General features: G+C 44.1%; 1 protein-coding gene across 1 annotated transcript in view; it reads right to left on the bottom strand.

Annotated features, from left to right (window-relative positions):
* Positions 1–1,325: 1,325 nt before the first annotated feature.
* The window catches only part of LOC109993468 (mitogen-activated protein kinase kinase kinase 11), a 55,569-nt gene continuing 32,132 nt past the window's right edge, over positions 1,326–24,762 (bottom strand). Inside the window, exons 6-10 of the mRNA XM_020646435.3 lie at positions 24,334–24,450; positions 17,443–17,599; positions 17,249–17,361; positions 16,441–17,061; positions 1,326–9,765 (exon numbers count right to left, since the gene is read on the bottom strand). Of these exons, the coding sequence (XP_020502091.2) occupies positions 9,167–9,765; positions 16,441–17,061; positions 17,249–17,361; positions 17,443–17,599; positions 24,334–24,450 (1,607 nt within the window). The 3' untranslated portion in view covers positions 1,326–9,166. The remainder of the gene's footprint in view (positions 9,766–16,440; positions 17,062–17,248; positions 17,362–17,442; positions 17,600–24,333; positions 24,451–24,762) is intronic.

Genomic DNA, 24,762 nt, shown 5'->3' with positions numbered 1-24,762 from the left:
GTGCTTTGAGCCGGACCTCAGAAATCAAAACAATGATAGATTTGTTCTTGTGCATCTGACCCCTAGAATGATTTTTCTCTTCTCAATTGTAACCGTTTACCTACAACTCAGCAAAGACCAGAGGAACAATACCTGAGTCCTCCCCCTCTTTCCTCTAGACCGACAGTAAAATATGTTTTTTATTGATTTTAAAAAAAGACACTGTCTGACCAGACAGAGAATCCATGAAACAGTTACTTTATTATCCACTCACAAATATATAAACTATAAGCTGTGGCTCAATGGCAACACTGGAGAGGGTGATTTATTACATGCTAGTTGAGATAAGGTTCCAAACTTATAAAGCTAACTTGAATATTGACTAGGGGTTTTTTTGTTTTCAGAGACCTGAGACATAACTTTCTGCAGACGGTTAAAGCTGCTGAACATGAGACAACAATGACATCATTAATGATGCAGTCTAACATTACTTCCTAAACTGTTGTGAATAATATATGCAGGGATGTACACTCTGCTTCCTGCTTGGTCATCGTCCTCTTTCTCTTATCCTCAGCCCGTTGGACCAAACTGTAGAGACGGGCTAACTGGCTTCTTTGTAGCTGTGAGTGAAACCATACACTCTGAGCCTCTCAACCAGAAGGTCGAGGGTTCAATCCCCAGCTGGGCAACATGTCCGAATGGGTTTAGTTACTTCTGATGGATGATACTACATAGCAGCCTCTACCATCAGTGTGTGAATGTGTAGATGTGACATGCGGTGTAAAAGCACTTTGAGTAGTCAGAAGACTAGAAAAGAAATATACAAGCTCAAGTCCATTTACTTCTTGCAAGACTGTCGCCGCCATGTCTAATTAGTGCTGACTTGGAAATATAATAGACACCATTCTCCCTGTTGAAAGTTACTGTTCTATTACATAGACTTTGTAACAAATGTCTTAAGGCGGTAAAGATTCATATAGATGCTTTGCAGCGCTTTCCCTCAAACCACATAATTATTATTGTTCTGATGTTGTTTAAATAATCACTGGGCATCAAAATCAGACACAACAAGGGAATTAATGATATGTGTGTGTCCTCTCCGGGCTTCCATGGTGGACAGCAAATAGGACACTTAAAGGTTTTGTTTACTCCTAATTGGCATCTAACGAGGCAGTGAGTTCAAACAGTGAAAACGACTCACACCAAACATAATTACACCGATACAACCAATCAACTTCACCTGTGACGAATTAACATATTCAGACTAATATGTTTGACGAGTTCTCAAAAAGAACGAGTTGATAAAAAAACATGTCTGCTCTGATATAAATAAGGACACGAAGAAGTCAGGAGTGTTACATTTTATTTGGTCTCATCTCTTTTTCAGCTTTTTCCTTTGTTTTTGTTTTTTTGTCCACAGGTTAAAACCCATTATAATAGTCAAGAGAAATAAAAACATTTTCACATACTGTATACAGAAACAGTCCTCTCGACACACAGCACAATAAAAACAGTTGTTTAGGCCCAGCCCAGTGCGAGATTTTTCACAAAAAATGCAATAATGTTGTTTTTTTTTGTTGTTTTTTTTTCAAAGCCCGACGACTGAGAGAGATGTAAAAATGGCTGCCAGGGCAATGCAATGATTGCGTTATCACATCGCCTGGGTTGTAATAAAACACAAAATAAGACATGGAAATGAAATCGGAACGATGACAACAAAGCAAAAAAAGATACAAAGACAGAGAGGAGGTCGAATTCGTCCACTACTTTAAGGTAGAGACATAAAAAAAACACCTTGATTCTATCTAGCAGTTTTATGCACATAATAAAATCAGTATGGGTGCCTCAAGAGGACATTAGACTGAACTTTGAGATTGGTGTTTCCTGGAATGTATACCACTAACTTGGTTTTCAAGTGTTTTTTTGAGAAGTTTTCTGAGAAAAGTGTGACACACTAATACTCGAGCTGATAGAGGAATGTGTACGGTTCAGATTCGTTCAAATTGAGGAGGTGGAATGTGAAATCTCTGCCGCACATGAAGCACCCATATTTACATCTTAAATACTCCAGTGAAAACCTATAAAAATGTTCCAAGCAAACGATCCATCATCCTAAGGTAGACTGCGTCCATGGCCATCTAAAAATAGTTTGATCCAGTGTGTAAGACGATGGCCATTCATAAATATCCCCCCCCCCCCCCCCAACCTTTTGTATGACTTTTGGAAAACGTCCTCAGTTGGCTGCTTGGAAGCCGTCGGAGGGAAAAGCCTGTTACAGCACAGAGAGAGATTTGACCAGCGAGTCATGGGGATTTGTACCATCCCAAACCATTTTAAATTGCCTCCGTGGATCATTTAGAGTTTGGTTATTTAAGCTGGAGCATTAGCACCTGAAAGAGACCACCTGCTGTTAAATACCCCTCGAGCTGAAGTCAAAAGCCTGAATTATATCCGAGCCTTAGAAGACTTTTATCAGGTTAAGTGTCAGGAGCGACTTAGCCCTGATCCGGGAGTGGCACACTACATGTTCTAGATGTCTACACAATGGGAACGTTGACATTTTAGATGCTTAGTTCATTCATTCATCACTTTAATGAACAATTGGACAACATTAGTGAACATTGAAAGCCTTAAGAGTAAAGCTGCTGACTTAATTGAAACACCTTTCATGTTCTGTTCTTCACATTTTAAAATGGCTGTTTTAAAGCAAATTGATTGAATTCTCTGTTGAAGCATTGAGTGGTCTAAACAGAAGAGCATGGCTAGTTTTTATTTGGCTAAGCTAGCGCAGACGGGGTTAGCTTAGGGGGGTATCTTACAGGAAACTGGACAGTTTTGTCCAAAATAATTAATCTTCTGCTGAGATCATTCATAATCTGTTGTGTTTGGGAATACACACACACACACACACACACACACACACACACACACACACACACACACACACACACACACACACACACACACACACACACACACACACACACACACACACACACACACACACACACACACACACACACACACACACACACACACACACACTAGTGACTTCATCAACAGGCTTCAAGGTTTACTTTCTAGTCAGACTGATGCTTTGTAAGAACAAGCTGATGAACCCTAAGAATGAGAAAAATGCCTGAAAATATCATTAATTTCCTTTATCTGTAAATAATAGTGACGAGATGACATGATTCCCCTTTTGTCTCTGTTTGATGCATGAACGCTGTTAGCTCAACCATTCACACTGCAGCACATTCATCCAACACTCGAGCAACACAAACTTCCAGATTGAGCGGCTTCCATTGCAGGACGATCACAAGGTAATTGAATGTCAATAGCCGGGCAACACAAGAGCGATAATCACAACTGTTGAGCTGTCAAGTGGAGGATTGGGGGGGGGGGGGGGACAAGTGTGTGGACCTTGGACTAAAGACCTCACAGATTAAATCCACGTTGGTTTTCTAAACAGAGCGCCAGCCTCCTCTTAGAGCCGTCACTGTGGTCTTGGAAACGGATTGGTTTTCTTTTCAAGGCTTCCAAGCATTCAGTTTTTCATCGATACGGAGAAGGAGGACGGCAGATGGTGACCTGGGACGCACAGACTGAAAAGAATGAGGAATAATATTCACACTTTGGGAGGCCGAGCGTTAATTCGGGCACCTGGCGGCGCCTCGTGCAGACGTGGCTTTTGTCCACGTTCCCTTTTGGGTTGTGCGATTCCTGTACAGTCAATGAAAGGTCGCATTTGATCATTTAGTCTCGGCCTGTTGATGCCAAACAAAAGCATGGGCAGGTGTTTGGGTGTTTAATACGAGCGAGAGAGAGAGAGTGCAATCATGCGTCCGTGGTGCCGACGTCTGGCTCTGATGCAGCTGAAACGAGCCTGATAAGCAGGTCTATTTGTAATCTGCACTTAATTGAACACAAGTGATGGCAGCGAGGGATAAATGGGTCGAAAGCTGCTGAAATGTCAGGCCATCGATTCTGTCATTTCAGGATTGACTCCATCGCTGACCGGTCAAGGTACGATTTAATTAATAAAAAAATACCAACAACAACGTGCTTAGTCTGAGTTTTTCTCTTCACCCTCGTCCAATCGTCTTCTGGAGGCGATCAAACATGATTATGTTGGAGCAGTAATTAGCCACGCCATAAAGCTGACATTGTACAGCGAAAGCTAAAGCCATCCCTTAACCCCCCCTTATTCTTCTTGTACTCCTACTCTTCTTTGACATTTATACAACTACAGCTACAGTTGTATCATTTGTCTGCATGTAAACATATCCACTGTTAAGAAAGACAAATTAAGCTTTCAGAAGGCGTATAACCCCGATGACCTGCTGCTCACCCGTCACAAAGGCAGAAAATAACCAGCTTGTTCTTTTGTTTTCTTCTCGTTGATAATAGCTTCTGATTTTTCGACCCTTTTTCTGAAACACAACGAGCGCTCACAAGGAGCCTCTCAGTGTGATGAGGGTCAAGGCCTTTGGGTCGTCCACTGTGCCGACTCATTAGCTGTTATTCATGTAATGTATTGACCGTTTGCCATTCACTGATTAGGGGCCAACGTTTGTGAGCTCCATCTCTGAATTTAGATTGTCAAATGGAGCCTGCTGGCCTGGACGGAGAGTGGATCGCAGGTGGCCAGATATTGGGTTTCTCCTGCTGAGGATTCACTCCCATTCCTGCTGTCAGTTTTTTCTACCCGGGGGACACTGATTCGCAGTGACGGATGGAGGCGACGCCTGGAAGAGCTGAGCGTCACAAACAACTCATCAGGACTTTCTTATTGCTGTCAGCTGCAGCAGAGGAGTGGCAGTTATGGTTCCTAAATCTGACAGGCCAAAACCAAAAGAATCGACGTCCCTGTCCGCAAAAGACTTCCTAAAATGTGTCCAGAGTATTCCCTCAGCTAAGAAAACCAGAACTCCTTCAGATTCAGATCCGTCTTAAAAGCAGAGGTAGGACACTTTTTATGACTTGTTTGTATTTATCTTAGATAGATTGATAGATTGATAGATAGATACTTTATTGATCCCTTGGGAAATTCAAAATCTTAAAGAACATGCATATATTTGTTGTTTCTTTGCAGCAGGAAAGTTTCTCACCACTTCAAATGAACCACTTCCAAAAGGAAATGAACTCAGACGGCGACAATAGCAAATGAGTTAATCATATGTACAGGGGACGGTGACTTCTTGTTACTTCTGCCTGCTCTAAACCAACAGGTAACACTTTTCATGATCAAAATTTAAGTGCAGAAGCGAGCGCAACAAACAGACGAGACATGACTGGCAGGCTGAAGTGGATGCTTGACACGCTCTCAGAATATGGTGACAGAAATAATCTGCCAGACGTTTCAATCATCTCAATCTCCTCCGTGTTTCCTTTTCTCCATGCGCAGCTCCAGATGACAATAACAGCTATCTGAGCCCTAATGACTATCAGAGGAGAGCTCTCGTGGCGTTGTGTGTTGACACGAGGAGACGGGGCAATAACTCATCACTTGTCATGTCGGGGAAAATGTTGTTGGAGCGGACAGGAGAGCGAGGGGAGGAGGTAGGGAACACTGCTGAGAGAGACAAATTCTATATTAAACCTCTGACTTCTGCACACCATGAAGGAAGATCCAGAGCGCTCGGAGCCAAGACAAGCCAAGCCGAGAGGTTGGATTGGGCCAGAGGGGATCATGGGACAATATTTACTCGCCTGTATACTTGCTCCTATCTTTGTGCTAAACTGTTGGCTCTAAAGCTGCTTTCACACATGCACGCCTGAAAATGTCTATAAAATATCAATCTGCCAGAGATACTTGTTCATACATGTCACTCACAGCACAAAGTTCCGCTGTTGAATGGGGGGGGGGGGGGTCTCACTTGGCAACCCATGACAAAAAAAAGCCCAAATAAGATGGTGAAACTAGCATCAGGTCTGACTCTTTAAGTGCTTTCACAAAACTCCTGAAGTTTTCAGAAGCTCTATGTGTGAAACAGCCGAATTCTTTACCCTTACTTCATCCGGAGTCGGAAGTATTTTTGCCGCAGAGTCCGACACTACTTTTTCCTCATGCCCCGCGACCCAAACCCCTTTAGCACCGATGCAATATGACAAATAAAACAACTATTAATTTTGCTATTAGTGGATTAAAAAAATGAAGGACCTGAAGATTTAAATATGGAGAGATTTTAAAGTTTTGGAACTACTGTATATGTTTGTTTTTGGGCCATTTGCAGAAATGAACAGACCATGAAGTTGTGTAAGGTCAGAGCACTTCCTGGTTCCTTTGTTTGTCACTCTATCTTCTACTCAGACCAGCTATGAACATGTTAGACGTGGTTGGACGACACACTGTACACTTTGAGACATTTTCAACCACCGAATTTCTTTGTTGTATTTCTTGGCGGTCCAATAAATGATAAATAGACACATTAGGGTGCAGCGGAAACATACAATAAAGCTCCTGTTGCAATTCAAAAGCTAAATTGCCTCTATAAATCGGCTCCTGCATAGCTGTTTCCATTTCTTTTTAACTCGATAGAAACCTTGATGTTGAACTGAATGCTCTGCGGTGTTAGGACAGAACTGCCCTGAAGAAAACTTTCCAGAGAGGCAGGAAGCAAAGGTGTAGGAGGAAGAAGAAAAAAAGAAAAAAGGACAGAAAGATCGAAAATCTCCCACGTCACCTGAGGGGGAAGGACATAGAGGAAGGTGAGATTTCATCCGGTCAGAAGCTCAGCAGCTCGTGGCAACAAAGAAAAATAAAAAAGGTAGAAGAGAGAGCGGGAAGACATCTCAGATTGTCTTAAACTGTGTGTATAAAAAAGAGGCTTTAATTAAGACGTAAGCTGATGAAAAAAGAGTCTTGATATACCTTTGGAGGAGGACGCAGGGCTTTTAAAACAAAAAACCAAAAAATCCTGAACGCCCGGGCAAATTAATTAACCAAATATCTGAACGCTTTGTTAATGCTCCCTGCTCTTATCAAGAGGCTAATTATCGCTATCAGCCTGCTCTGTGCGTCTTTAGGATTATTAGGCTAATCACAAAGCTCTCCCCTTCAGAGACGAAACTTTCACTCCACGTCGGAAACAAAGCCGTTATTGTCTTCCAATGACACGGCGTCAGAGATTAACCCAATCAGTGACGCTTCAGCAGAGACGAGGGTAAACGGGTACATTTGAGACATGCATTAGTGGGTCTCTTTCAGGTGCTAACATGCAACAAATATTTGTGTTAACTACATGCTGAACAGCCAGTCTTTGACGTGCCTTAAAGTCATACATTTCCCAGGATTCATTTTTGAAAAACCAACGAGTAAAGAGCAAAACAATCCAACATTTAGGAAGCGCTAACAAAAAATATTTTCACTTGTTCTTGTGCATTCTGATGTGAGACTGCTGATAGGAGGAAGTATGATATTTCAGAGTTTCTAATGGGTTACTTTTCCCTGCGTGACTCCACAGATGTTTTTAGCAACTTTAAAATGGTTCAGGATGGATTCTTTTTGCAAACAGACAAACCAAAAGATTAAAAAAAAGAGGAAGGACATGAGTTCAGGAGCGATGCAGTTCCTCGTCTTGCAAAGACAGCCTTCACTTCACAAGCTCAGATTGAGTCTCGATATGTGACGATATGTTCATATCATCAACTCCTCAGATGGATCATTTATAGCACAAAAATATGGAAACTGAGAGACTAAACTGTGTGTATGTAGATTACCTGCAGCTGTCTAATGACATTGGTGTTTTAACTAACGTAAGACTGGTATAACCTTTTTAACCAACTCCAATCAATAAAACATAAAAAAACACTCCTTTATGATGTGCCCCGCAGGATAACATTAAACATGATTTTGGACACTTTTTAGACATTTCATTGGTGTATCATTGTAAGAGAAATCAAGATCAAACCTCAACGTCTTTCATGTTTTTAAGAATTGGAATAAGGGATTGAGTGGTGTGTATTTGTCCATCCTTTTGTCCAAGACGTTGCAAAATGGAAAAGCTGGCTTTGCAAGGCGACAACTTCACAACTCCTCTACATGTTAAGCTTCCATATCGGCATATTTTAACATTTGCAAATACTTTTCCCACCACATCAGAGAGGTGGTGGTAAGAGGCTCTGGATGATACAAAGGAAGATAACGGCAGAAAGGTATAATCAAGTTGTTTTTAAATAGTCTCTGTGATTATCTCGGCTCTCTCTCTCTGTGCTGGCTAACACACCCCGGTCTGGCTCTCCATGGAGGTAAAAAAAACAAATGATTTGCAAACACTCTTTGTCCCGGCCCTTACGCTGTCACATTCTTTGGCATGAGAAGGGAATGCAGAGGGCTCCCCCGTCCGTGTTTCCTGCGCTGTGTCGCCTGCCAGCTCCATGATCTGCCCAATCCCTGGCATTTCCCGGGGAATGTGACCGGAATGTTATCTGCTTGCAAGTGGAATGCCTGGGTCATGGTTTTTGACTTGGAATTCATGAACCCGCCTGGAATATCTCCCCTCTTGAATGCTTTCTCCCATAATGCTGTTGGTAAAAGGCGTAGGTGCACAAATGCACGCTATAGGCATCCTTCTCTTCCAAGGAAATGTTAAGCTGATTCTTCAAATGTATGCCAAATTTGGAGCATCTTCCCTATGCACCAGATTAACCATTCAAGGAACCTTGAAAAGATATATGTTAAAAAAAAAAACACTTCATGAAATAAGGCACTCCCACTTTCTATTGTCCTGAAGACTTTTAGTCTGCAGAGAGGTAGAGGGAGATGAAGCTGTGCAAGTCGCCTTATCCACCTCTGCATTGTCACAAAGCTTCAAAGGTAGGGGGGGGGGATGAAAGCAGGGGGGATGCGAGCGCTCTGATAGAATCTGAAGATGGGACGAGTGATGTGTGTTCTGCTCCTTCAAAGGGAAAGAGAAACACAGATAGAGAGAGGGGGAAAGAAACGGGCACCAGCTATTGGTTCAAAGGCAGATATCCCACCATCCAATGTACCACCTTTAACCGGCTTTCCAAAGCAGCAGGGTGGGAACAAACAGGACCTTCAATGATTAAGAGAACCCCCCCCCCACCCCCCTCCCCCTCCTCCCTCTCATTGGGTTGAGTGATGGTTAAGATCCTTATTTAGATGAAGGGCAAAGTAGTGGAAGAGGTCCTGGACTGTGTTCCTGTGATAAAAACCACACACTTAGAACCGGTCGTCTCTGAGTTGCGTCGGGGACTTGAAGGGTTTGAGCCCCAGTGTCCTGCGGGGGTGAACCCTCTCTTTGGTGCCGTCCAGGGGTTTGCTGCAGGCCGCCCAACCCAGGTCGATGAGCGGCGAGTCAGCCGAATTTAGGGGCGCTATGCGGAACGTGGGCAGCGTGGGCGAGCCGTTAGTGGAGCACGGCGCAGAACGAGAGGTGGGAAAGGGAGTCGAGAAAGGGTCAAAGGGGGAAGTCGTTTCCGAGCCGACTGTCGGGTCAGCCTTGAGGGCGAAGGGGTCGCAGTCTGGTGAGGGGAAGGGGTCACAGTTGTGGAAGGGATTGGTAGGGGACGGCTGGAAACCTAAGAGGCTGCTGTCCGAGCGGTTCGGGCTGCGGCCGCCAGAGTTCCCGCCACCGGCTGAGATGAAGCTCCAGGGATCGATGCGGGGGCGGATGGGGGATGGGCGGGGACGTGGGATGACACTGACCTCCAGGCGGCGGGTTTTTGGGCTCCAGAGGGCTGGGTTAGGGTGGAGGCAGAATGGCACTGAAGGCTTGTCATCAGGGTCCTGTGTGTCTTGGCACAAAGGAAGGTCCAAAACTGAAGAGAAGAAAAACATGAACGTTAATACTTTTTTACTTCCAAGGTGTCAAAGGGGGACAAACTCAAATTGGATCAACATATCCTGACGTGTTCTCCCTGGTATAAGGCTTGCCACAGTAATAAGTGTTACAGACTTTGGTGATACAAAAGTAACATTCCTTGCCAAATCCTTCGCCAACTTTTATACTTTTAAAAGCATTTTCTCAATACTCAGTCTGACAAAGAACAAACCAATAATGAAAAGAAAGTGTCTGCTTTGTACAGCAGAATGGCAGCACTCAGTAGTAGCAGTCTAATTCCTCTAATCACTTGACCATAGCCAAATATAAAGGCAGCTGAACACCAAGATGACAGCAGATTTAACTATAAAAATTCTAATTTCTCATGCTCCATTCACATTGGTTCAGGCAGTTTGGAAAGTTGAGAATTTGTTGGATGCTTTTTCAGCTCGTCTCATCCAAATGTACTTCCAAGCTCTTGTCCACTGATGTAATATCTGCTTTACTGTCTGCTGTCTGCCTGGATTCATGTGAATGTGGTAAAAGCATTCTGTGTTATTTGTGAAACCATGTTGTCACAACCGTTGGGTAAATGTTCTCACCATGGAATCCCTGACTAGCATAAGTCAAGTTTTAAAAACATGGGGTCCTTCATTTCCCATAATGCAACTCAACTGCATCCTTACAAGCTCCTGTCTTGAAAAATAACGGCAGTTCCTCCAGTGTCCACTTGAGGCTGGCTGCAAAAAATGCAAATTTCTACAGCACACATAAACATGTTTGCAGCCTGGAACAATTAACGGTTTTGATTTTTATAATCATTTATTAAAACATAAAAAAATGTAGAAGGGTTGAAACTATATCTGATCTTTGACTCAAGACGAATATATACCAGCCCACTAGCTCAAATGCCATGAAAGGTTATTATCCAATCACAACGTTTTGACCAGAGCTCTTCTTCAGGTGATCATTTTTTAAACAGGGTGGTGGTGGTGGTGATTCTTAGGGGCACACCTACATGATGTGCATACAACAACCTCTTTTTCTATAACGTATCTTTGCCTGTCACTAGATTGATTAAAAAGGTACAGTAGGTGGTGATACCATTTTCCAATATGGCGACCGCCATTGTTGGGCTTCATTATGCCTCTGCACAAACCAACGGGTGACGTCCATGTTTCATAGAGTCTATGGGTTGTACCCGTCTGTTTAATTCCCTCAAATTCAGCCACACAGGTTCTCTATAAAATAATTTCAGTCGAGATTATAGTTTGATGCTACAATACAATCTCCTTTGTTTTTAATGGTCGACAGAATCAAAAGTACTGAAACTTTAAAAACGACAAGACAATTTCTGATTTAGATTCCAGTGGTATTGACATTGATTGTTTTTTTTTAGTTTAAAATGTTGATATTGGGAAGACCCTGGTCTAGACCCCAGCCCTGCAAACATCACTCAGATTTAGATTTAGTAGGCTAAAGTAAGTAAACACCTGTTTCACATGCAGAGTAGAATTAGTCAGAAAAAGGAAGCTGACTTTATAAGTCTAAGGAAGGTAATGATCATCCCCTTATTGAATAAAAAAAAATTAGCAGATAAGCTGAATATTCAACATATTAAACCTCTTCATCTTCCTTCTCTCACTTTCTTGCTTCACTTTAATTGCCAATCTCCAAATTACTCTCAAACTGCTGTCATGTTGCCCTGCTGCTCTTTTACGAGCTCCTCTCAAATCTCAAAAGCATAAACTGTCTAATATCCTGCAAAACACATAAAACCTGTACGGGGAACAGAAAGGGTCCAAACAGGAACAAGAGAGAGTGGTGCATGCCTCCTTTGCAAACAAAAGCACAGAATGCTGATGTAATTAGTGTAAATTAAGAACAACAGCGCGCAGTGCAACTAGTAGACAAAGCTGCAACAGCAGCAAACAGCGAGTCTGAATTAGCGCTGACAAGAACATTAAACTGCAAATAAATAAGCCCAAATGAACATTTGCTACTTCCAAATGTGATGTGTCTGCCAAATGGCATTATTTACATCAACAGCATCTCTCCCCGGCTGCAGAGCTTTTTAGCTGACAAGGAAAGAGCAATCAGGAGTCACATGAGAGCTGGAGATGGAATCCTCCTCTCTCCCCTCCTCTCTCACCCCCCCCCCCCTCTCTCCCTCTCTCTCTCCCTCTCCCTCTCTCTCCCTCTCTCTCTCTCCCTCTCTCTCGCTCTCTCCCTCTCTCTCTCCCTCTCCCTCTCTCTCTCGCTCCCTCTCTCCCTCCCTCCCCCTCCTCTCTCTGTCTCTCTCTCTCTCTTCCTCACCCTCACTATATATCTCTCTCCCTCTCTCTCTGTCTCTCTCTCTCCCTCCCACTCCCTCTTTCGCTCCCCCCCCCCTCTCTCTCTCTCTCTTTCTCTCTCTCTCCCCCCTCTCTCTCCTCTCTCACCCTCACTATCTCTCTCTCTCTACGTCACAGTCATCACAGTCAATAAACATGTGAAGATGTTTAGCAAAAAGCACACACGGCTTAATTATGCAAAGTGTTTTTTTCTCCTTCTGCATCTTTGTGCAGCGGTGTAATGAACACACACAGTTTGTGATTCTTGGTTTGTAAGCAGCAGAGGGAGGCGAGGCGTGCTCGCTCCGTACCTGCAGGCAGAGCCGTGAGAACCTCTCTGTGGAGAATCCCTGGCTTTGTGAGTCAAACGGACCAGATATAGAGTGTGAAATGTTACCATGGGGGACTCTTAAAGCCCTCCGCCAAAGCCGCCTCGCTCTTCAAACAACCAACAGCATCGCCGCCTTCATTACAGCTACGAACTGAGCCAGCGCCGCCAAGAAAGACACGTTTGGGAGAAACATGTGAAAGCACTTTAAATCAAAGCGCTGCTGGAATGAGGATCATGTCTGCTAGCATGACACTTACAAGAATGGAAACAAAAGTATAAATATGCCCCCAGAGGACGAAAAAACTGCCAATTTCAACACGTGATTACGAGCGGAGAATGAATGCTAATCCCTCTTTTTGTCACGTCTCGTGTGTGTAGCCGTCATACAGGGTATGGAGGCGTTTACATTTGATTTGCCTCTGTGTGAGATTTTGCTCAGCCGGGAATGCAAATGAGGGCGCTAGCAATAAAATGTGTTCACGGTGAAACAAACATCTTCCCCATGGAGCGTCTCAAAGGAACCTTTTTTATACATCTGTGTAAATGACAAACTCAGCATTGAACGTAACAGAGATCTCACTCAGTGTTTTCCTGCAGATCTACAAATCATTAACAGCGACTAGAACTTGTTGATATCTTACAAAGGAGCAATATGTAAGTCTGACACCTAGCGTTTAAAATTGTTTTTTCGTTTGCTTGGCAAACCGAGGGGCGTCTAAAACGGCCGTGTGGAAGGACATACTGGCTGCTGCATTGTTGTCAGAGAAGCCAGCACTTCAACATAGCATGTTTCCTTAATGTCTGATCAGATAGTAAGGTATCTTTATGATTAAATTCAGTAGATATCTTACTGATTCCTCCACTATGAGAACAATAACGATGTTGAATGTTAAGTCACCCCAACTCAGCCGTTTTGGACGCCCCTCGGTTTGCCAAGCAAACGAAAAAACAATTTTAAACGCTAGGTGCCCCCTCGGTTTTGAGAGCAGTTATCAGGTCAAACCAACAGGTGTTGCAGTGATGGAAGCGGGCAAGAGAAGTGGTTCAGATAGAAGTGATTGTACCCGACCTAAATAGCCTCTGCATGTTTCTAATAAGCTCCACGAGCAGAAACGTGCTCAAACTAGGATCAATGTTGGAGATGCTTTTGAAAAATGGAGAGAGGTTAGAACACAGAAAGGTTTACAGACTGATGCAGAGCTGGATAAACACTGAAGCTTCAGAGTCCACCACATGGTGACCTGTGTGAGCATCGACTCTAGAGAGGAGGGGGCGGGGGGAGACAGCTTTGTAATGTTTTGAATTTTGTCAGTTATATGTTGCTCTAGGTTTTACCAAGTTTGGGTAAATCTTTGTGTTTATCTGATTTCACAACAATTAAAGTGTTTTATTATGCCGATTATAACTCAAGTTGACAGTAAAAAAGTGTTTGGGACAGTAGTTTAAGAACTAGAGCCCTCACATACATTGAGTGATCTCCATCCAGAGTCCCAAAGTGTCGGTTAAAGCGGTCAGGAAGACTTTGTGGTTCTGTTTAAGTCAAGACCGGATCATTTTAAATTCAAATAAAGCATTTCCTGTCTGTGTGGCCTCAGCTGTGCTGCTGGATGTTTCTCATTGAACTTTGCTTTACAAGAAACGCTGCACAACCGACTTGAAAGAGGGAAGACAACAGAAGATTGGATGCTAGCTTTGCTTAGCAAGAATTAGTGGAGAAATACAGAGGACCAGCTGTTACCTGAGATATGCAAATAGCTGCAGACAAGCTTTGAAGTAAATGAAAAAGCCCTGTGCTGCATTGAAGCTTCCCTTGTGTCAGAGAGATCTTGCCTGAAAAGAGGCATAATAAAAAATGAGCAGGAACTGTGAGGGGGGGGGGGGGGGGTGTTGCCATGCTGAGGTGCTGCATTATTCAAGGGAAAAGTTGGATCCAAATTCAGCGTGGGGCCTTTCTAAAACATTCTGGGTGCTCTTGAGGAAATGCGGATGAATCATGCAGATAAAACAAAAACAGAATCGTGGATCCAAACTGGCGAGGAGACTGTCATTTGAAAGGGCACCGCTGGGATTTAGTCACGCTCTTTCATAATGTTTGGAGGTTGGCAAATATCAATTATTTAAAATATGGGCAAAAACGGTCACAAGAAAATCAGCAGATGCCTAAATATTCTGGATTTGACGCCCAGCTCAAAAACTTTACACTGGAAGTGATGGAAGCCGCCGTGAGTCAGTCTCCGGTTTATGAAACAAGAGCTTTGAAACTTCAAGTTTGGCATTAAAGTCCTCACCATCTCAGTGTTTTGGATGTAGATTTGACTATATCTGGCTCAGGGGTGGATCTGGATAAGAGTGAGAGGTTGGAAAGTGCCAAGTCAAAGAAAAACAGTCAATGTTGATGTCTACAACTGACTGCGTTTCCCATAGCCGACCACAACTGTTCAACGAAAGAAAAATGCTAACAGAGCAAAGCTAACTCTTTTTTTTCTTTTAGATTTATTTTTGTACTTTTTGTGTCTTCATTGCAGATATAGGACAGTGGATAGAGTCAGAAATCAGGAAAAGAGAGTGGGGAATCACCTGCATGAAAAGAGGTCAGATTTGAACCTGGGCCTCCACACATTGGAATTTAAAGAGCCCATATTATACCCTTTTTGGGGTTTGTATATTTAATCTATGTACCTACTTTTGTACGTTCACAATAGATAAAGTTCTAAAAAAGTGTCTGTTTTCATGTACTGCTCCTCCTTGCCCCCTCTACACTCTGTTGAGCCCACACTGTTAGACCCCATGTGGGCCAAGTCTGCTCTGATTGGTTGGCCGATCCGCTCTGTCGTTATCGGTCAGTTGCTCAGCACGCTTCTCGGAAATGTCCCGTCTCTTTTACCATATTGGGAATCCGTCCGAGGGGAGCATAAACATTAGGACCTTAGCACTACTGTGCTACCGCAGGCTACGGCATATCGTGGGTGTGCTACAGAAGTTAACGGGCGTGCAACATGAGCTGCAGGGCTTGCCACAACGAGCCAATGGGCTGAGATCAGTGATCTCACACTGACAATGACGTCACACTGATACATTTTTATCGAGGGGGACTAGAACCGAGCGTTACATGCGGCTAATGCTACAGCTAACAGGATGACGTAGGAGAATCTGCGTTTCTGCAGACTTTGAATTTTTGCAAATAGATGTGTCTAAACATGCACAGGACACTTAAAAAAAAGAAAACACACTAAAGGGCATATAAAACCAGAAAAAGCAGAATATGGGACCTTTAAAATAAGTGATTTCCTCAGTGCTACAGCCAGCTGTAATCTCTGCAGGGAGAAGCCAACAAGTCTGACTTCTGTGAATAAATCAATTCATAACAACTACTGAGATGCTTATCAGAAGCCAGAAATGGTTAGCACACACAAACCTGCTAGTTTGTGCTAACATATAAGACAGGATGAAAGGAATTGCACTCAACAAAATAGCTGGAGCACGGACTGCTTTGACATTCTGTCAGTAAATTAACAGCGCTGAAAACCTTTTTTTTGTCTGATATTTGCATGATATTAGCTCTCTTTTACCTAAATGTACCACACCCCGAATTATGCATAAATATTTATGAATTAATTATAATTAATAATTATGAATTTGTTTAATTCTATTGTAATTGACGCCCTTACAGTTGTCATTAATGGGGGAGATGAGCAAAACAGCCAATAACCTTTAATCTAGCAGGTTGTTTACTGACTTATTCTGCTGTAAAGTTGGACATCTTGATATGAGACTCAGGGGATAGACTCACTTTTTGTGTCCTCACTTTGCCTCAAGCTTTCTCTCAGATTTCTAACTTCCTGTGATGAACTTTTGTTTGACCCACGCTGCCTGGCAGAACACCAAAAGTGAGTGACCCCGGTTTGCTTTATAAAGTGTGTATATTCTCACAGTCTCCCATTAACTGACTCTGACCTTTAAAATTGGTGTACTGACCCTTTAACATTTTGAAAAATAATGTGAGACTGACCGAGCTGCGAGGCGTGCAGGCCTTGGCTTGGTCTCCTCCTCCGGTCGGCTCTGTGCTCCCAGGCCTCACAGCCCAGCTCCCCGTTTGTCGAATGGAAACTCGGGGTCCACTCCCCCGGGCTGGCTCCGCCCTGCTGCAGGGGCGTCCTGGGGGCCTGGGGACTGTGCGGCATCTGCGGCGTGCGGGGGCGACTCCTTTCTCGAGGGTTTGGTGGAGGCGGGGTCAGGGGGAGGGGCTTCAGTTCTTGATACTGCAAAGCTAAATCCAAGAGCGGCCTCGGGAGCTGCTCGGAGGTGGAGAAAGTGATGAGATCATCCACTACTGGGGGGTCAGAAATGAGGGGCTTTGGGGAGGAGATCTCCGGTTCAGAAGGGGTGCGGTCCCCTAGGGAGGAGGGGTTAGTTCTTGGGGGTACCCGTGGGGGAATATCCAGGCAGCGACCGAGTCCTACAGAGGCCAGGAGGGAGCCGCCACCCAGTAGGGCCTGGTGGGTGCTCTTAAAAAGGCCACCCATTGAGCCCCTGTCAGGCCTGGGGGAGCCGGCTGGGGAGGACCCCCCCTCCTCGCTGCCAGAGTCTCGCTGAGGTAGAGGAAGCCGCAGGCTGTCCTTCACTGAAGAGCCTGCAGAGAGAGGAAAATGTTTTTTTTTTTTTTTTTTAAAAGACGGAAAAGGGAGAACGAGGCGAGGCATTTATTATTCATTCGGCTTTTATTTATAATTCACACTCGTGTCAGCGTGAATCCTAACAGCGGCTAATGGAAGATGTGCAGCTGGCAGTTAAGGCTGCTGACGGAGGACAGTGGATACCGTTCAGAGTGGAGGGAGGGGTCGGCGTGGAGGGCCTGTACTCCTCAAAGTCGTCTTTAGATTCCCCGTTCTCGTTGCTGTCCGACTCCAGGAGCTTCGCCCTCATCGACAAACTGAAAGAAAACAAAGAAGTTTAAGTGCAATCACATCCTTCTTCAAGTTAAGACGTCAAAGAAAGAACGGTCCTTCTGTACCTGCTTTCCTGCGGACTTAGACGCAGGACTTTCGGGCTTTTGGGACTTTTTGGGCTCTGGGGCCTCCAGTGGGGGCCCAACCTCAGGTCTCCATTGGCTTGTTTAAGGGAAGAAGCTGAGCTCAGACCAAACGTCCTGCTGTTGTCACTGGGACTGACTGCAGAGAGAAAGAAAGAGAAGCAGGTTGAATTTAATATGAGTCATCAGTATGCACGCCGCTTAGCTTCACTCTAATGAGGTGAGCAGTTTTAAAAGGCAGGATTCACCAATAAATCGACGCGGCTCTGCAATCATCTCCAACAAAACGACCTTTAACTGACTCCTGCCGCAGCTAGAATTCATATAACTTCAATGCACTTGTTCCTATCTTTTACTTGGGCATGTTGGAAAGTCCCGCTGCAGCGCACATCTGCATTTTAATGACGCTTCATATACATCTGCATCATTCCCTGATCGGGCTCATAAACCAACCAAACTGTCGGCTGAATACCTTCTGACAAACTTAACCTAATTTTGTGCACAAAGTGAAAAGATCGAAGCTGCTGCATGAGTGGAATAATGTGATAAAACCTCTGTAGCATGGTCATTTGGTCTAGTTCAGAGTTTTTCTGGGAGCCTGACCTCGCTCATTCTGCACAAAAAACACAACTTTATTTGCTGCTGTTGTGAAACTGGAATATATTTCATCTTGAATGTTTTCTCTGGTTTTCCCCCTCTCTGATGTTCCACCGGCTGCTCTGCCTGAACTCTCTCTCTGCTTCTAAAGCTTCCTGATGGACAGATTGTTTACATGTTGCTGCTAGCCAGTTAGCTCAGTGAGTGCCCAGACGCCAAGCTGCAAGCACCGGAGGAAATGTTTGTGTTTACACCACAAGACCCGCCAGGAGGAGGAGGAGGAAGAGGAAGAGGAGGAAGAGGAAGAGGAAGAGGAGGAGGAGGAGGAGGAGGAGGAAGAGGGAGAGGGAGGAGGAGGAGGAGGAGGAAGAGGAGGAGGAAGAGGAGGAGGTTTTCCAGCCAGGGGCGACTTGTTGGGACTCAGTACCTATTTGAATTACAGAAGATCCAAACACAACTCTGACTCTAGGGTGGATGAAGATGGCAGGGTAATGTGGGGGTAAACCTGCAGGGTGCAAGGAGTCAAACACTGCATATAATAAAAATTCTCCACCTCGCTGGAGTGGAAATCAGGGTGCAATTGTAACTGATTACACCTGACTCTATCCTGCATCCACAATCTCTGTTTCAAAGGTATCGCCCTTAAAACACAGTTTAAGAGAGTTTTATTATGAAGCCATTTTCACACATGAACTGCAGATATTTACAGATTATTTCAGGCCCTGATATTTTCAGGAGCATTTCCAGTAGTGCTCTCACAACTCATATTATTTTGTCTGGTAGATGGGGGGGTCGTTAGGTAGCGTTTAGAGGAGGAGAGGGAGGAGGGGGAGGGGTCCTGTGTAAGGTGGATTCAAATCACAATAAAAAAGTATAATGACGTTTCTGCACGTCAAACACAGCAGTGGAAACAATGAACTGACAGCTGACGTGAGCTCACAACACGAGGGCTGCACAATAAATTGCTGATTTTATCGTTATCGCGATACAAACATTCGCAATAAACAAAAACGCAAAAGTCTGAATTTGTTGCAGTACATATGAAGATTTTTATATCTATAAGCAAGAAATGCTTTCTACCCAAGCAGGTGTACATGTTAACTGTCCAGTGGAGTCCATGTTGATGCAGTCAGCTGTAACGCAGCTAGCTGTTAGCGACCCTCTGATCAATCTGTGCCAATCGAGCGGATCCAAAAGAATCAAGTTTCAAAAGCTCTACCTAATATGGATTAGTTTATTTATGCTACTTGACACGGTTAACTTAACATTTAACAATTTTTCAGCACATCACATTGTCTTTCATGTAATGCAGGTTCAAGAGAACAAAAGACTTCAGGGTCCAAAAGAATTCAAATGATGATTGTATGATTCAAAAGTTAAATGCCCATATTCAAGCTTACATAAACCCACCACATCTATTATGACATCGCAGCAGGAAAAAGATATGGCAGTGTCAGTTTTTCCCCAATCTCGCTCAGCCCTACATCCGGCTAACTCGCATGCTTGAAGAGAATGTTTCAGACTATTACCTCTAGCGTTTACACATCGACTGTTGTTGTGCAGATTTTTTTTTTTTTTAACCAGGAGGATGGATGAAAAAAAAGTACAGCTGATTGCATTCACCCGTGCACCCCTACCCAAATGTTATCAGGGCACTTTCAAGAGTGTAGTGCATGTCTGGGAGAGACTTGTGTCTTGATTAAACAAGACTGAAATGACTCTGATGCCTCTCTAAAAGCTACAAAAGCAAACACCATCAGCGAGTATTTCTTTGCTGTTCTTTTTAACCTAACACCAGATCTGTGTCAGACGAGGTCGTCCGCAGCAGAAGAAGTCTTAGTTAACATTTTTCACAGCAAAGATTCACAGAGATGCATGCTTTTGAGCAGGGTGGTGGGGGGGGGGGGGGAGGGGGGTTTACTCCTGATGCACGCTCAGGACAGGATCATCGTTTGAAAAGAGGCGCAGCTTCGTCCACAGGGGTTTACCGAGTTTGACGATAAATCAAAGTTCCCTCACAGAAGCTTTGACACCGCCTCGTCATGTTGATGTAGTCGAGTAACAGACAACCCAAGACGGTTCACAAGAGCAAGAGAGTGTGAGAAGATCAGCCGGAGTCACTCGGGGTGAGAGAGAGATGAGAGGAAGTTCACAGTGCTGTTAAAAGTTGAAAATTCACCTGTCATTCACACGCTTCACACTGGCTGCCACGCACGCACGCACGCACGCACGCACTCACACACACACACCATCTGGCTACTCCCATCTCCAAACACAGTGTTAGGATTCATTCACACACTGTATGCACATTCAGTGGGCGCTGCCACAACACCTCCAATCATGCAGACTCCATCACACTGTTAAAAAAAGACTTGTGGGGCCTTCTCGGCTTAACACCTGAAATGTTAGCCAAATGAAGAGACGGCGTTGCAAACACTCTGCAAGTGTAACGACGAGGCGACTTTTAACCTACCGCACTACTTCAGTCACTGTGTTCTGGTGCAGCGTGTTCGCAGTGATTTCTACGCTTGTGTCATTTGATTTCAGCTTCAAAAACAGGCTAAGCATATAAGTTAGGCAATCAGTACTGTGTCTAAGCACGCTTCACTCCTGAAGTCCAGTTTGTTTGACCAGTGTGAGTGCTCCGATCCGTGCTCGAGCTCTGTACACTTCCTTGGCCCTGGCACACTTTGGCACGGTACAGTTCAAGCACGGGTACACAACATGGACAGACTTTATTATCAAGAAACCCCACAGTGTTCTGTCTGTTTCTGACTAAGATTACTCAAAATATAAGTCACAAAGTCAGTAAAGTCTTGTTCTCTGATGTACAGACGCCGACCTGACAGTGTGTCCCCTTTTTTAGTCCTGGAGCAGTGTGAGTGCAGGCCTGCGGGGGGGATGAGGAGGGGGGAGGGGGCAATCGTACAACTTTGCCGAGTATGATTGCGCCCTTAGTGGACATGTCAGATGATTGAGTCAGTATCATGATCAGTAAAGTTCCCCAGCACATTCCTCTGCAAACACATATTTATATTATGCCTTTAAACACCAGCATGATTCACCAATCTATCTTCATGCTGATGATATTTGATATATTTCACACTGTACTCCTCTGCTCTTCATTTGCTTCATACTGCTGCAGTAGATCTTTTGTTTGGCAGACTTTATATTCTCCATGTTATTGAGGAGGCAAATATAGAGATATAATCCAGATGAATAACACGGTGACATTAAACTTTAAACTAAAGGATAACAGTGCTAAGTAGAGGTGACGGCTCTTTGTGGCTGTGTTTATACAAAGTGAGGCTTAGAGATAAATATCACTGTCAGTGTCTAAAGAAGCAAACATAGTGATAAGAGCCTGAAGCATCAATCTGACCATATCACTGATTGAAAAGGATCTATTAAAGACATTACAGTGTTAGGGTTGGGGTGCTGGTGGCACAGTGGTTAGTGCGTGCGCCCCATGTATGGAAGCTGTAGTCCTCTAAGCGGGTGGCCCAGGTTCAAATCCCACCTGTGGCTCATTTCCTGCATGTCATTCCCTACTCTCTCTCCCTGATTTCTGAATCTATCCACTGTCCTATCTCTCAATTAAAGGCACAAAAAATACAGTGTCCGGGATTCTGTTTCTGAAACACACTGAAATAAAAACTTGCCTGGGATGTTTAAAAAACGAGCTGCTCTCACTAGCCCTGATCAGACTGCTGTTTCAAGCTGCTTTATTTACACCCCTGTGATGTTTTGACTTCAGTCTGAATGTCACAAATTAGGGAACAAAACTATCCCACCTGTGCAGCGTCTTCAGTGGTAGTAACAGAGACGTTATAAACGCGAGACGGTTTCAGCGGAGTCAGCGTTGGAGCGCTTTGTGTGACTGTGTGTGTATGTGGAGCTCCTGCTGTGCCGTGCTTCTGCAACGTCGAAACACAAAGTGATGGTACACCAATATTGTGAACGTACAAAGACGTGATGACGGCTGAGCTTAGTTACGATACTTTCGCGGGTTTGAAAATGGCCATTGGATGATTTAGAGCAGATGCTGAATCACTTCTGGCTGTAGATGTTCTGCCTGATATATTCATGACTGTAGTCGATTTTGACAAACGTTTGCTGTTATTTTATGTTTTTTAACGTGCTCACGTCTCTTATTATATGTTTGTGCGTATGGCTGCTGGTTGCCTGTCTTGGCCAGGACACTCTTTAAAAAAAACAGATTTTTAATTTAAAGAGTTTTTTCTCTCCTGGTTAAATAAAAATACATAAACAAAATAATTAAAAAGTTGTTGTAATTTCAGTTTAGACCAAAGTGGCACTTCCCTCCCTGGAGCTATGCTGCGGGCGCGGCTGACACAATGAGCATTGTATCATCATATTAACATACAGATTGAAATATTTTTCTCCTCAGGTACTGCAAATGTAACGACCAAGGTGAGGAACATGGGAAGCAAATCATATCCTGCCCCCACAGATACACACATTTAAGTGTTGTCTGTATAAGCTGTCTTAATAAGGGTTAAATTATAGGTACAAACGTGATGTAACAAGACAACTGACATGCTAAAACATGCCTCCAATGGCTTACAGACTTTAAACCATAGCAGGGGCTTAAAATGTGCAAATTTGGGAAACTTCCCTATCAAGACTTTCACACTTGCATATCCTGAAAAGCTCCTGATATTACCAGGAGGAGCTGTATGTGTGAACGCAAACAGCTGAATATTTCGCTCGGACTTTGGACTTTACCTGGAATTTTCTCCTGCCAGACCTCTTTAGTATTTTTTCCGCAGCAAGTCCAAGTGAAGCTGATGTGAGAACGCTTCAGCAGGATATTCTCCGGAGAATTCACCTCGAGCCAATAGGAGAGGGAGTGACGTTTGTATAAAGTGACTGCTGCCGGATCAGTCCTGCTGGAATTATCTAGATATTATCCTGAGTGCATATGTGAAAACGGCTTTAGAGTCACCATTGGTGTGAGTTTATTTATAACATGGCGGTGATGAGCGCTGGTTAGAGGGGCCCCCTGTGAGCTTTTGCTTCAGGACCCAACAGAGTCTAGAACTGCCACTGCACACAGTCAAAACATCCTTTAAAACAGGGGGTCATGTCATTGTGCTGTTGTCTAATTCAGTGGAATATGGCACTTGGAGAGACTGTTTCTGTAGCACAGCGGCCTCAAACATAGCTCTGTGTAGTTATCAACATCAATTTGGCAGTCAACTTGACAAATAAGTTCAGGAGGCCCGAGCAATAAATCTCGGCTTGATACTCAGAAGGCAGGCATAAATATCCACTAAACAGAATTTAATGGCAGACACACTGGTGGCTTAGTGATTGCCATTAAGGAAAGTCATTACCAAGTGAAAGAAAAGCAGCCCTCTATTTGACGAGTCAATGAAGCTGGCAGATGTTTTGGATTTACTAACCACTTTAACAGATAAATGTTTCACCGCAATTTGGGCTTTCATGTCAACACCCAAGTGGTAATTGTTTTTAACAATCTCTTTCATGGCCTGTTGCTACACCACTAATTTCCTCTTGTTTTTTTTTTAAAGACGCCCTGTGTCCTACATGCTACAGTTTCCCTCCAAAGGGAAACAATCTCGGGCCGTTTGTCTAAAAGCCTGACAAGCAGAAGAGTATTGTAAATCTCTGCTGCTGCTGCAACCCTTCTCAACCTTTTCTCCTGGAGCAATGAATTCCTCCCTGCTTATTTTTAATTCAGTAAACCGCACTGTAGCCACTACATGCATATAAAACTGGGGGACACATTTCAGGCGGAAAAAAATGCAGATCAATGGTGCCCCCTGCTGCAGAAATTAGGAAAATGCAGAGAGAGAGAGACGGAGCAAGAGCAGAAAGGGCTGCAGTGGAAAAAAAACAAACGCTGCTGAGGAGTGCTGAGCCGCTGAGAGGAAGTCAGATAATATTTGGACTGGAACAGACTGTGTTAAAGGGAAAAGGGTGTGTGTGAGAGAGAAAGCGGTAAGGCAGGGAGGGGTTGACAGAGAGAGCGAGAGAGGGGGGCCCGCGGGGGAAACTGTGGAAGACAAAAAAGACAAGTGGGTGGTTGGGAGCACATGAAAGGGGAGATTTTTGAAAACCGAGAGAAGTGCTGTTGCAACATTGTCAGTATATGCATGCAAAACACATCTCACATTGTTTGGTTTTCCAAATGTTTTCTGGATATCAAACGTCAAATGCACCTGTGCCTCCTTCTACCTGCGTATAGTTGTGTGTTTTATTCAAGAGAAAGAAAATCACTTCACTCACGTTGGATTGCACGGAAACGTGGGCCGAAGGAGGGTGAGGAGCCCGAGCCCAAATCAGGAGAGTTCCGCCTCTTCTCCAGGCCCGGTGACGCCTGCACGGTAATCTTATGGATGAAATCTGCAAGACAAAAAACACACACAGACATTTACAACAGATGTTAGACCACCTGGATGTCAGACACCTGCCAGGGTGCACACACACAAGTTTCAACGCTTGATAGATTTACACTCAAACATTTGAGGGCTGTCACCCTAGGCAGTGCTCAGATGTGGAACTGAGACCTTGAACCAGCAACCAGCAAGTCCCCACATACTGAGCCTCTGCCACCCCAACTAGCCGACACAACTTATGAGCTAACAGGATCGTGTACTTCCTATAAATCATTTAAGTAGTAACCAATTACCTGAAATTTGTTTGGGAGAATATTGG

Source organism: Labrus bergylta, chromosome 22 (assembly GCF_963930695.1).
Source record: "Labrus bergylta chromosome 22, fLabBer1.1, whole genome shotgun sequence".
Classification (NCBI taxonomy): Eukaryota; Metazoa; Chordata; class Actinopteri; order Labriformes; family Labridae; genus Labrus; species Labrus bergylta.
The sequence above is the reverse complement of the archived record's forward strand: the minus strand, read 5'-3'. Positions and strand labels throughout refer to the sequence as shown.